The sequence below is a fragment of the Taudactylus pleione genome, unplaced genomic scaffold (genome assembly GCF_031769625.1).
Source record: "Taudactylus pleione unplaced genomic scaffold, aTauple2 ptg000332l, whole genome shotgun sequence".
In the NCBI taxonomy this organism is placed as follows: domain Eukaryota; kingdom Metazoa; phylum Chordata; class Amphibia; order Anura; family Myobatrachidae; genus Taudactylus; species Taudactylus pleione.
The window spans coordinates 376014-390288 of NW_028284733.1; the positions used below are offsets into that span (position 1 = coordinate 376014).

General features: G+C 44.0%; 1 protein-coding gene across 1 annotated transcript in view; it reads right to left on the reverse strand.

The window, feature by feature from the left end:
* Positions 1-2044: 2044 nt before the first annotated feature.
* Positions 2045-14275, reverse strand: part of LOC148509054 (cell adhesion molecule CEACAM2-like) — a 40279-nt gene continuing 28048 nt past the window's right edge. Inside the window, exons 2-7 of the mRNA XM_088443666.1 lie at positions 13122-13442; positions 10881-11156; positions 9676-9804; positions 4614-4666; positions 4391-4489; positions 2045-3356 (exon numbers count right to left, since the gene is read on the reverse strand). Coding sequence (XP_088299792.1) covers positions 3267-3356; positions 4391-4489; positions 4614-4666; positions 9676-9804; positions 10881-11156; positions 13122-13442 — 968 coding nt within the window. The 3' untranslated portion in view covers positions 2045-3266. The remainder of the gene's footprint in view (positions 3357-4390; positions 4490-4613; positions 4667-9675; positions 9805-10880; positions 11157-13121; positions 13443-14275) is intronic.

Genomic DNA, 14275 nt, shown 5'->3' on the forward strand with positions numbered 1-14275 from the left:
CCCTCAGAAGTGCAATAAAGCACATTAAATGGAGTATATGGGAAAGATTCCTGGACTGCAGGATTTAAATGATGCCTGCGTGCAGATATTTCTGTAACATTGCTTGGTACTGACCACAGATCCATCCTATATACTATATCATACAGCATCGATAACACAGCCATGTAACTTTCCCTCTAGTGACAGACCACAGCCACCCACGATTAAGTGCACCGTTTAACCTACTATTGGGACCTCACATTACATTAGAAGACATTGGTGTGCTTATACACATAACATATACCGTATGAGGTTTCAATACGCGCAGTACTAGTAAACGGCATAGCTTACGTACTGTAAAAGAGAACTCTTGTGCCGCAGAGCTTACAGTCTGTTCCCTGGAGTTCAGGTGTGACGTCAGAGCGTGACAGTGAAGGGCGGAGATGGCTGCAAAGCATTCAGGATACCTAGAGATGAATGGACAAAGTACAGCAGCCCCAGAGGCCTATTAAGAAATGGATGAGGTCAGTGTGCACTTAGCCCAGCAATTAATCAGCCATCTATATGTTAAACTCTGGGGGTCACGGTGATAAGCCAGATGGCTGAGTCTCTGGGGAATGGAAGAAGAACCTCTCTGGGCATTCTAGCAGATGCTGTCATCTTTTAGAGAGGGAGAGGGTAAAGCAAAGTGTTATTTAAAGTGACATTGTAGCAGCCACTTCATCATACCACACATATCACATATCAACGGCATCTACGGCGATTGTGGTCAATCCTCTGAAAATGGCATTTTCGGAGGTTTGACCGCAATTTTTCAGCATACTGCATCCTGCCCCATATGAGGAAGTTAATTAAATATTAAATAGATCCAAGTAAATTATACACATGGACTGAATGAGGCAAACGTAGATTTAGATACTAAAAAAAAGAGAGATTGTCATGTAAATGATGTACAGTATACATTTCTGCATTTACACTAAATATGCTAACATGTACAGATGGAGCATCCTTTATAGCAGCATGTTGCTCATTTAACACCGATTACAGAAACCAGTGTCGCACCTTTTCCATTCAAATAAGTGGGTTGTATCTGCGACATGGGGCCGTATTCAATTAGCCGAGATAAGCCGTTTTCGGCGAAAAGTTTTCGCCAGTGACGTCATTTCGCCAGGCGGAAACTTATCCCCGTATTCAATTCCAAAGACTTTTCGCCGGTGAGGAGAGTCAAAGCATTGGAATAGGAGAAAAAAAGATTTTCCTATGAAACTAGGCGGAGAAAAGTGCTGAATTGGCGTTTTGGGGTGCAAACTTGCAGGAACCACCCTGCACCGTTGGGACAGCCCCCCAAAGGTAAACTGTCGAAAAAGGTTTAAAAAAAGCTCAAGAACACCCCAAAAAAGTACTTTCATTTTGGTTGCGAAAAAAAACAAAGTTGGGAGACAAATTTAAAAAACTAGCGAAATAGACTCCAGGGGGGGCCCCAAGTATGCCCCAGGTGTTTTTAAGTTTGCAGGTGGTTGCGGCAGGTGGATTTTTAACGTTTTATAAAACTTCACTTTAGCAACTTTAAAATATGTTGGTACCCTTTTCCATGTACCCCAAATTTGCTGGGACTACTTATTTTCGGCAAAAAAACCTGCTAAATGCTGTTCTTCACCACTTTTGCAAACATACTAATTAGCAGCTACTGAGATCATTTAAGTACCCCAAATACCTTCAGCAGGGCTATTCAGGGGTATCTAGAGTGATCCCCAATGTCAGTGCATCTTTTGGGGGGTGTCAGGCTGAGTTCCTCAAATCTGACAGCACTTTTCTCTGGTTTCGAATTCGCCGGTTCCCGTTTTCGTGGATTTGTAATTGAATACGGGGATAAGCGGGGACGAGCGCAATACTTTTTTTTTGCTTGCAAAACAGCGATGTCGGAAAAAAGTCCGACATGCGAATAGTCCGGGACTTTTCGCGGCTAATTAAATATGCCCCATGGTCTGTAATGACAAATACAATCTGGGAGATGTTTAACATGTGAGAAAAAAAACACACTTTGAAAATGATTCCCATTGTAAAATGTTATTTTATATAAAACATAGATTATAAAACGTTACATGATATTCAGTTTTTATAGTTATATATTTATATATATATTTATTTATTACTGTATGTAATGGCATTGATAAAATTTGTTCAATTCAAGGCATGTTCCATTTGGCAAAGAACAGGGGAGTTATGAGCAGAATCTGTAACATAATACTAAAGTCACAAAGATTTCGAAGTCAGGAACGATGATGGTGAAATGACGCTGCCGCCGTTTTCTGTGACGCTGCCCGTCCACGCCCCTAAACGCCAGCAGTGTGACAGTCATGCTGTTGCTTTGGGGGCACTGCCAGGGATATTGCAGGATATTGTACATGGGCAGTGCAGTTCTTACGCATGCGCAGATCTGCAAACATCGGAGATGTACATAAATATCAAATCCATCTTTTAATTACGCATATACATAGAACATGAATGTGATGGTTAAGAGACAAAATTTAAATCCTCCTAAAAAAAAGTGCTTGTCCCTATTGGGTGTCTTGGGGGCTACCGGATGAATTTGAAGAAAAGCTGACACTCCTATTTCGTAGGGTTTGTCGTTCCTGCACATTCCCGAATGTCAATGAAGTGTGTGCAAAATGGGCTGTATTGAACCGTTCCAGGGCGACAGGGTCAAAAAGGAAGGAATGGAAAAAGTTCAAGGTTGTCGGTGTGAGCCAAAATAATTTCTGAAATGAATTTCTATTTTAAAAAAAGGAAAAATTGCTCTTCTCTCTTCCTACCTGAAACATCTACAGCAGATGTCAGAACGACCAGAGAACAATGGGGAAGATCTTGTATTTATACAGCTCATTGCACCCCCTACACTTGCAAAAGAGGATTCCGTTGTACTGTCATGTATCCGTCGTGTAACGGTGAGAGCAGAAGCATCAGAAATACCAGCTGGACAGGAGTTTGAGGTCTCACACGTGGTAATTGGTGGACTCCATTGCCCAAAGACATCGTTCTGCTTTTTCTACCGAGATCTGCTGATTCTACCTGGAAGCTTTGAGGAAGGGACATGTAAACAGGTTTAGCTGAGCTGGGTTGTGGAATGACCTGAGCTTCGTGAGGTCCATGTTTTGTCTAGGTGTGTAGGTCAGACCAGATGTTCATGTCAGCAGCTTTGAAGCTTTTCTTGCTGGCCCTTGTTGCCCAGTTCTGCATAGAACGTGATGTTTGGCCCTCAGAATGGTTCTTTGTGTTTACTGGGATGTTTACACTTGTGTAGCATGTTTTACTTTGAGTGTGCTTGACGGGGCGGGCGAAAGGTCGTTGTTGTTCCTCGACGTATACTCACTAGAGTTCTGCAGAATACCAGAAAGAAAGGTTACTGCAGATTAAACCGTTAGATGACAGGCCATGCAGTAAGCCGTCCATAACAAACCGCATCAAACCCCATATAAAGATTGACATCAACCTTTAAATTACCTTTTTTGAAGTTGACAGGAAGCAGGTATATATTTAATGATGTGAAGTTCTTTAAGTTCGAGCACACAAACATATTTTGTCATCAAATGCTCACTACCTACACATGTACGGGCCGTTGTATTAAAATTTTAATTGCGTTAATCATGCGCAAATGTCGTTTTGCACAAATCTTTTGTATCGCATAATGGGCCTGATTCATTGCGCTTCACAACTGAGATCGCAGCTGCGCTTACGCACGCAGACCCGCTGCGAATATATGCTAATGTTTGCAATCGCTATGCCGTCGCAGGCCAACATAATGACACCCGCTTCCCCTATACACACATCCGTAATACCCTGCAAATCTGTGAAAAACATCAGTACCATCAAGTAACATCGGAGCCTCACGCACAATTACACAAGGTCAGACCTTACTCAGAAATTCCTAACTTTCCAGTACGCAGCGAGAGCTCAAGCTGCATGTGCCATTGCAGCGGCAATTTATGCACACCCCTGTAACAGCGTTCAAATGCACTGACACACCTGCGTTTCGCCGACCACCCCCCTGTCAACACCCCCAATCGCTCACTTCCTGTCAATCACTCTGCGAGGGGTCTGCGATTGCAAGGTTGTCTTTGCGTTCACGCACTGCAATGCATACACATGCACAGTACACAACAATCGCCGTCTGCGGGCGTAATCGCAATAGTGATCCGTAACTAATCAGACCGAATGTACGATAGCTTTAACACATGAGATATTGTAGATATATCCTGCAATAGTAAAAGAATGGGAAATTAGTTACCATATAACATCGCCAGAACCATAGAAGCCTATGGTAATGCCAATGTTTTCTAACTGTATCAAGCTACAAACTACCTAGAGTATGACATATCTGGAAGATCTGAGGAGACCCCATGGCTGAACTTACCATGATGTAGGAGCCCATAGAGATGGATGAATTCCGGTACATGATATTATTCAAGGTGAAGTAGGCCGGGTCATCCGGAGACAGTGTGGTTCCAGATACCTAGAACGAGGGGGAAGCGGTACGTGAAGGAGGTGGGATGAACTGGGAGTGAAGGACACAGATGGGATGATTGGGAACAGCTGAGGTGATACAGATAGTTAGGTGAAGGGCAGAGAAGACTTACTGTGCGTATAGCTTCTTTATGGTGAGGCTCAGTCGTACTCTTCTGTTTTCCTTCTAGTGTGACCAGAAACGACAAGTAAATGAAAAGAAAAAAAAATCAAAACACTTCGTCCAGCTGCAACTTTATATTTGTAATAACCTCAAATTGTGTAAGTAAATAATAATTTTAAAAAAAAATTTACTACATCAAGAAGGAATACCTTAAACTCATTATGCTTTGTATGGCTTGCTGAATTATGTTCAATATAAGGATTTTTAAAGAGTGTACGGATTAATTCTACATATATTTTTGTCAATGTGAAACTATATAACCACGTGTGGAGCTTTCTTCTGTTACTTAGACACCCAGTGGGTTTATAGATTATCACCAGATAGAGAAACGGCGTAATCATCATCATCATCATCATCATCAATATCGCGTATATCTCAAGGAAGCTATTGATCTGTAAGTGTAACACTTTGTGCTGTGGCCATTTGGTGCCTGCAATCCCATTAATACTCAGACTCCCGAGCTGTGTCTTCCACCGTATGACTGAGGGTGGTCTCGCACAACTTTTATCCCTACATATATTACGTTATTATGTTTCTTTAAATAGGACATTCCAAGAAACACAATTGGTGAGAACTCGTTATAAAATCTCAAGAAAAAAATAAAGCCACTGCCACACTGCATAACATACAGAAGACCAATCAAACCCCGACTTTACAGAAAGACAGGCCAACTATTGGGGAAGACTGGTTCTCCTGCATAAAGTAAATGATACATACTGTAGTGTAAAATGTACATTTCCAATCTAACAGAAACGCAGAGGAGTGACCTGGCCTAATGCATGTCATATATTATATTGGAAGTTTAAAAAATGATTGGCTATTATTTGCTCACATTAATTTACTTACAGAAGATTGCTCACATAATGTACCCGTTGTATATTAATGATTATTAAAGTCTCACTGATATCACAAAAAAAAACATTTTTGATCACCTAATCACAGTTCCAGATTAACAACAGAGTTGGCCAAATTCTATCTCATTAGAAAATTCATCAGATCTCTTAGACCATTGTAAAATATCTACAGGGTTATCTTCATGGTGTACTGCAGGGCCGTAACTAGGGTAGTGTGACCAGTGCCATGCACAGGGCACCGCAGGGCAGGGGGCGCTGTTTGGGTCTGTCAATATTCTTGTTTATTATCATTCTCACTTGTAGCTTCCTCTTCTTATATCCCCAGCATCTCCTGACCTCCCCTATCTCTTCCCTGGCCCTTCCCCATGAGGCTATGGCCCTTTTTCAGGTGCACTATCTTATGTCCCTATTTAGAAAATGTGGGGAGAGGGGGAGAGGCGCCAATGCTCTCTCTGGCACAGGGCACTAAAAAGTCTACGTCTCTGGTGTACTGTTATGGCTCTGGTGTACTGAGGGCCTAATTCAGACCCGCTCGCGAGCGCTGAGCACTCTCAAGCGGGTCGATGTGGGCCAAGTGCGCATGCGCGCGACGGAGGCGGCTCCGTCGTGCGCATGAGCGAGATACGAATAACGACGGCCAAGCCGATGGTGAGTGACAGCACGCCCCCTTTGGTGGGGGTGCCGGGGGCGTTGCTGTCCAGACGGAGGCGTTCCCATGGAAACACCTACCGCCTGGGGCCGGCCCCACTGACATCACAAGTGATGTCAGTGGGAGTGCTTCCGGCTCTGATAGAGCCAAAAGCACTCCAGTGCTTGCGGCCATGAGACCCTACCACAAGGGTCTCGTCACAAGCCCGATGGTCGCGATGGTCTTGACCATCGCGACCATCATTTTGGCCGCTCTTAAATTCAGAGGGACGGCCCTGATTCAGAGTGAGCGCTCTGTCAGACCGTCCGGCTCTGAATCAGGGCCTTTTTTCCCCCATATTACCATGGAAAGCCTGTTACGCTCATTCTTATATTGTCAATCAGTGCTCTCATGCATCATGTATAGAGAAATGTTCTACAATGGGTATATTCCCCCTCCCAGGTTCCTGATGAGATTGTCAGATACAAGTGTTTGTGCTAAGTGTGGGGCTTCTGATGCAACCTTTATACCCTGTATATGGAAATGCCCCCTTATACATAGACTTGGGCCATGGGTCAATAGATTTGCATCTAGGTATCCAGTTATTTATCATCCGCTATTGGCGTAGAGGGCAATTTTGGGTATTCTGCCACCGTCTGTTTCGGGTAGAGACTAACGCCCGTATTCAATTAGAGGAGAAAATCCATGATTGTCAAAAAGTTTTCGCCGATGGGTGGTTTTCGCCTCTTTCCAAAGTAACGCCCTATTAAATTCCAGGACGTTTTCGCCTGTGCGAAAACTCCATAGGCTAAAACAGGCGATAAAGTTTTGCCACCCAAAGGCAGGAGAAAAGATGTGCAAAATCTCTATTTTGGGCTAAAAATGGGTAGTCTTGGTTCAGAACCCTTTGGACACCCGTTTAAATGTACCCCCAATTTAACTACAGCAATTCTTTTTCACCAAAGTAATTGCTTTATATCATTTTTTCAGAAAAATGCAGAAGTGCATATAACAGCCCCCTTTGACTCAATTTAGGAACCCAAAATACTTTTATTACAGCTATTAATACACTTCTATAGTGAATACTAGGGGCAGTTAGGCGTTTTTTGGGGTACAGACTGATTTCCCCCAAAAAATCTGCCCTTTTCACTAGTTTCGCCAGTCACAGCATTCACACGTTCGCGTTTTCACCTATGTTGCAATTGAGTAGGGCGAAAAGCGGGAGCGGGCATTGTGAAAGTATGCGTTAACTTCGCCTTAAAACAGGCGAATGAGGCAAAAACATTGCGCTTTTCACCCACCCCAGCGTTTTTTGTCTCTAATTGAATCCAGCCCTAAAATGGCTGCTTATTTCTAGCTGTGGGAGGGTTTTATAGAGTCCTTTATGTTGGCCCTAAAACGCCAAATACATTTGTGCTTCCATAGTACTTACTTGTATGAAACCCGGATTTTACTGGCTGATCGGCCCCATTCTTTGCCTGTTACAGGAGTGGGATCTGTTTCTTATTGGGTCTCCTTTCCCCTATTTTATTGGCAATTTTTTTTCACCTAGGGGTTGTGCCTGCCATGTTCAGGTTGCTCTGGATATTATGTGCCATTTTTTTTTCTGATAAGACACTGTACTATTTATACGTCTAAAATAAAAAACAACGACAAGTTGGCTGGGACGGCTGCCCAGGGGACCCCCACACATAACTGCATCACCAGTGTAGGGGGCACTATGGCATAATGTGAACTGGGGTTTCTGGGCCTAATTAAGACCCGCTCGCGAGCACTGAGCGCTCGCAAGTGGGTCGATGTTGGCCAAGTGCGCATGCGCATGACGGAGGCGACTCCGTCATGCGCATGCGCGAGACCCGAATAACGACAGCCAAGCCGTCACTATGGGTCTCGCACCAAAGGGCGTGCTGTCGATAGTGAGTGACAGCACGCCCCCTTTGGTGGGCGTGCCGGGGGAGTTGCTGCTCAGAAGGAGGCGTTCCCATGGGAACGCCTACTGTCTGTGGCCAGCCCCACTGACATCACAAGTGATGTCAGTGGGAGTGCTTTTGGCTCTGATAGAGCCAAAAGCTCTCCTGGGCTTGCGGCAACGAAACCCTACCGCAAGGGTCTCATAGCAAGCCCGATGGTCGCGATGGTCTTGACCATAGCGACCATCATCGTGGACGCTCGCATAAGATGTGGGAGGTAACCCACAGCTATGCGAGCGGCCAAAAGGCCGCACTATTAAAAAAAAAAATGCCCTGATTCAGAGCGGCTCTGGATCAGGCCCTCTGTGTGCGGCACAATAAGAACTGGGGGCACTACAGTGTGTTCAAGACATTTGTGGTGCTGGGGGTGTTTACACATTATACTATTTAATAATATCGCCAGTATGTCATATTGATAATTTTATTGGTATGGGGCCCCACAAGATCTTTGCCCCCTGGCCCCCACAAACCTTAATCCGGCCCTGCCTAATCGTATAATTTACAATTCTAACACCACAACTTGGAGTCCAGGTCTATGTTCAGGGCCCATAACCCATGACCCACTGTCTAAACATGGGCAGTTTAGGAGAGGAGATGGCCTGTGAGTAGACCGTCTTCTCTGGCAGTGCAGTAGATTCTTGCCTTATGCCAGAGTGTACTGTGTATGCCCAGGTCTCCAGTAACATTGCACCCGCGCCATTTTCCCAGTAACTTCTCTACTGCACATCAGCAAATCTCTGGGAAAATGGCCGCTGAGCCATTGTCCCAGTGGTTTCTGCTGACCTGCAGTGCTGACCAACATGGGACTCCGGAGGAGGTAAGTATAATTATATGGGTGAAGGGTGTGCGATGTGGGCCTCAGTGGATCCAGGGGCCCACGTGCACCGCACACCCTGCACACATTATAGATATACTAATGGGTCTAAACATGGCGGCACATGACACATTTTATACGTTTTTAAAAATTTTAAATCAATAAGACAACTTAATGAAAAAATTTGCCTCATTCAATAGCTGGTGATTAAGTTAAAAAAAAAAATATATATATATATATCCTCCTGACGAAGCCCAGCTATATGAGCATCAGAGGCGAAACGCGTTGAGGACAGTGTGACCTACGCTTTCTGACTGGGTCAGATATCAGATAAGCCCTTTGAAATCGTTTCTAATGTAATTGTTTTTTGTATATGTCTATGTGAGTGCAATACATTTTGTGTAGTATTACACTATGAGAGCGTTATTTTTCTCCCTATATACAAACTGGGTCCGGTGACAATCGGTCACAATTGTCCTACTGATCCACACGAGGGATTAGAAGTGATATTCTCAAAAAGACCCCTGTGCCTGTGTATTAAGACAACACGGTACGCTCTATTTATATGTGTGGTGCGTGTCACTTATACTTTAACATTATCACACTATTGGGCACTTGTTTCCATTTTTTTGTATTCATATATATATATATATATATAACAGTATTTTCTAAAAAAAAAATATATATACAGAAAAAAACCATCTTGATTTCATACTAAATATCCCTGACGTTAATTAGTGACTCACCGTTCTTTCTTTTCCGTATACAAAACACGAGGAGGAGGATCAAAGCGATGAGCAGTATTGCGCCCAGTACTGAGCCAATCACAATCCCAGATATGGCGCCAGCGCTCAGGGAAGCGGGATTATCAGAGTCTGCAAAGAGGAGAGGAAGTAATTAAACGCAGCGAGCACAGATCTGTCCTGTATGGTGTATTGGTGAATCCCATCTACAACGCCAATCTGTGTTATCAGCACATGTGGTTCTCTTACAGGTTGCTGAGAATACAGGTTACTATTGAGAATTATCCAGTGCCAAGTGAAATTAGTATCCTGAGTGTCAAGATGGCATCCAGTAAACACACGGATAAACATGGAGAATATGATTTTGACATTAAATAAAACTTCAACCAATTTTTATTAATGGTATCTAGTTTTTGTTAGCTAACTTACAGATTTCCGATAAACACCAACAGCAAATCAGGTTTATGTTTTGATAGGTGTTTACTTCCAGTTTATACCCGAGATATTTTGTTAATTTAGTGGCATAAATAAATATATGATTACCATGCCGCCCTTGCTTATCAAACTGCGCCTGTGCGTAGGTTTGTGCGTATCTTGCAGCCTCTTATACGTGGAGAGGTTGGAACTGGGCGAGCAATCATAAAGCATACTTCCCGACTTCACCGAGTTTCTCTCTGAGTGTTCCCAGGAGAAGAGGGGCCCAAGTGGGCGGGATGGAATGGGGATAGGCCACCGCAAATTGCATCTTTGCGTTGTATGATTAAGTTAATGCAAATATTGAATATACTACTAACCAGGTTGGGCATGACATCCCGGCTGTCTGGATGCCGCTGGTCAGAATACCGACAGCGGCATCCCGACAGCGAGAATCCCGACACCCATAGGAACCCCATGGGGGGCGGCGGGGATATTATTTAGTAAAAGCCATATATGAAATCTCAGGCATCCCACACTTATATACACATTACATACAGCAGAGTTACATGCAAAGCACTATTCTGTTTGACTCTGATTTAGGTTGTTATTCCATGTTGTCTCAAATAGGGAAATCCTCAAAACATGGCCTGCTGGGAACAGGAATAGGAACAGAAGACTCAGAGATCAGAATAACCATCATCATCATTTTTCCTGGTCATCTAACCCTCTCAGCAGTGCTTGGCCAACTCTATTTGGTCCAACAACAGCCCATCTATGCTCACTACACTCACATGAAACATTGAGTATTTTGGATGTATACTCCCAGGAGACTGGATTGGATATGTTGCAGCTATAGTTTCCTGTGTTAGTCCTGTCTGGGTGGTTTATCTGTAGGGTCTGGTTTCCATCCAACAAAATGTAGCTGTCATTATAACCCACAGACTGTCCGTCTTTCTTCCATGTCACCATCTGAATTCCGCTAGAGGCATTGCAGGTCAGGTTAACAAGGGGAGCGCCCTCATTCACTGCTTGGGGTGACTGATCCAATGTTATGTTCCTCACTGGATCTGAGAAAGAGAGAAGAAAGCTGTGAGAGAAGCGAGTCTGCTGATTCTAGATTTCTATGGAGTTACCTCGCACTTGTCTCGTGCCAGCATCAATAGTCCCTACACCATGCACGTAATGAGAGGTTGTGGCTTATGCCAGCACTTGTACATAAAACAATTTAAGCACATTGAAGTGCGATGTCACTTCTGGTTCCGTAGTGTGAGGATACACAGTGTACCCAGCAGCACAGAGTATATCAGGAGATGAGTGATGTGTTAGTGAGGACAGGGCTGCATCAGACAGGGGCAGTGACACGATCTGAGGAGGGGAATGGAGGTAACAGGAAGCCACAGACTGAGCGTAATATAGTGGGAGGAGCAGGGTTCCCAGCAGCACAGAGTATATCAGGAGATGAGTGATGTATTAGTGAGGACAGGACTGCAGGTGACAGGGGCAGTGACATGATCTGAGGAGGGGAATGGAGGCAGCAGGAAGCCACAGACTGAGAGTTATATAGTGGAAGGAGCAGGGTCCCCAGCAGCACAGAGTATATCAGGAGATGAGTGATGCGTTAGTGAAGACAGGGTTGAGCTTATTTCCCCTTCATGCTAGGGACCTGGAAGTGACGTGAGTGAGAGCAGAAGTGCAGTTCCATGCCAATTAAGGCCACCTAAAGAAGAAAGTTGTTCCCTTGCGGGCTCGCTGCGATCGCTATGCTTCAGGCTCGGTGGCTCTCTACGCTTGCCACAAGGTTATATTCCCCCTCTATGACCATTTAGATGGTAGGGAATGACGTTGGACACTAACTGATGAAGTCAGGGTCCTCTCTGTGAAGGGGATTTAGACATTACCATGAGGACAGGGCTGCATGTGACAAGGGCATTGTCAGTATAGCACTGTCTATGGGGCATATTCAAGTGGGCGTGAGGTATAGCGAGGTAAAAAACCCCGCGCCCAATATTGGATTACCGCGGGTATGCGTTCTCCTGATACCCGCGGTATCCAATTTAAAAAAAGTGGTCGCAGGGTTTTCAGTCGCGTAAAAAAAAAATAAAAAAAATTCTGCACTTACCTGCCCGGTGGTCTCGGGTGGTCTTCCCTCTATCTTCTCACTGGAGAGGGGGCTGGTGGGAGGCTCCAGGGCCTGGTGGGAGGGGCAAGACTGCTGGGAGATGTAGTTCTCCCAGTGCCAATTCCGTGGGACCACACTGACACTGGGGGGGGGACACATACACCGGGGGTCACACACACTCATACACACACACTGACATACTCACCGCTGCTGCAGGAGACCGGGTCCCGACGCTGGATGCAGAAGACAGCACTTCGGAAGTAATTACTGACTAATTAAGCTATTTGGAAACTTCCAAAAGCTTAATTAGTCATTAGGAGGGGTGCCGCCGGGGTCCCAGAGCAAGTCCCACTGATTTTTGCTAAAATTAGAGATTTTAGAAAAAATCTCACTTGCTCTGGAGGTGCGAGTATAATAACCTCCCGATGCGCAAAATAGAGAAAAAAAACACACCTAACTGAATAGCAAAAAACCTGCACCTGCAGGAAAACCTCGCCGGCGCAGGTTTTTTGTTTTTCACGCACCCAATTGAATATGCCCCATTGTATGGTCACTGTTCTCATGAATGTCTGTATTTGCATAATTTGTTATGTACTCATAGTAGCTGTTTATTCATTGTATAACTCTATATCATGTATTAATTTTTTTATTTTGTAAATGGGTCCTGTTATCCCCCTATTTATACACTTTGTGGTACATTATATATTAATAATAAAAATAATAATAATAACTGGAGACTGCATGGGCTATTTACCAGCAACATTTAATTTGCAGAAACCCGTTTGCTAGTTTTCAGAAATAAATTAGAGCCATATAAATTGATTCGTAATTAAATTACAAATTTCAATTAATACAGAGGATCAATAAAAACAAATATATGCATGATCAATTCTCACTGCGGCTTTGTGCTTACCATAGACTATGACTTGAAATCTCTGGGTCACAGGAGTCTCCCCAACTATAGTCGTACTGTAAATTCCCGTATCGGATGTGTTCGTGTTGGTTACAAGTAGGGAACCATTACTAATAATCTGCATTCTGTCTCTGAATGTGCTATTTTCCGCAACAGATCCAAACTTCATCCAGGCGGATGCCACTGTGAAGTTGTTGAAAAACCAGGAAATTGTTGTAACCTTCGTGGTATCATAAGAGAATGTCAAAATAAAGTTGTCACCAGTCAGAACGTTGGCAGTAAATGGGCCTGATATAACCAGAGTTGCTCCTCCTTCTCTGCCTGTTAAACATAACAATACATCAGTAATAGACAGAAAATACTTTATTTTACTTACACCAAATCTGTGAGTTTTGTTCACTTGATTGACATCTGTGGGTTAAATTGGGAAAACCATGTACTACTGATATAACCTATTGGGGTGGTGATCACAATACAGTAGCGCATGCAGGGGGGATTTCTGAGTACCCAGATACAACCCCCCCTGACAGCCTGGAGAGCAGACACCATGTTATTAAGCCCCGCCAGTCGTGACAAACTGCCGTGATACGCGGGTTAATAAGGAAGAGGCAAAGCCAATACGATACAATTGTATTAGAATAGCGTCATTTGGTTCAGCCCCCTCTTGATTGACCCACAAATTGTGGCATTTTGCTGCTAGGGGGAGGAGCCTAATTACAAGGTCCCGTCCCCGCAGCTGCTGCAAGGTAAGTGTAATGTATGTGTGACATATGTACTGTATGTGTGTAGTGTACCTATATGTGTGTGTGTGTGCATTTAAAATGCAAAAAACTAAACACAGTGAATGCAGATTATTCCAATAACCAGGTCTTCAGATGGCTGAGTGGTGACCCTAGAAACACATACACTCGGAGAAATTCCTAATTTCTGAAATTTAGAACCCAACATCAGTTGGACACTGCATCATCTCGGTCCAATTCTGACAGCAAATTCTCTGAGTGTAGAGCCCCCAGAGGTTCCTCTTTTTTAGGCCAAAGGACCCAGACCTTAATAGAACCTATAAAAAAATCGAGAACTAGATAACCCACGAGGAGGGGCGGTTCCAAAAAAAAGAGGAAGGGTGAGGAGACAATACCTACAGTATTTAAACTGTC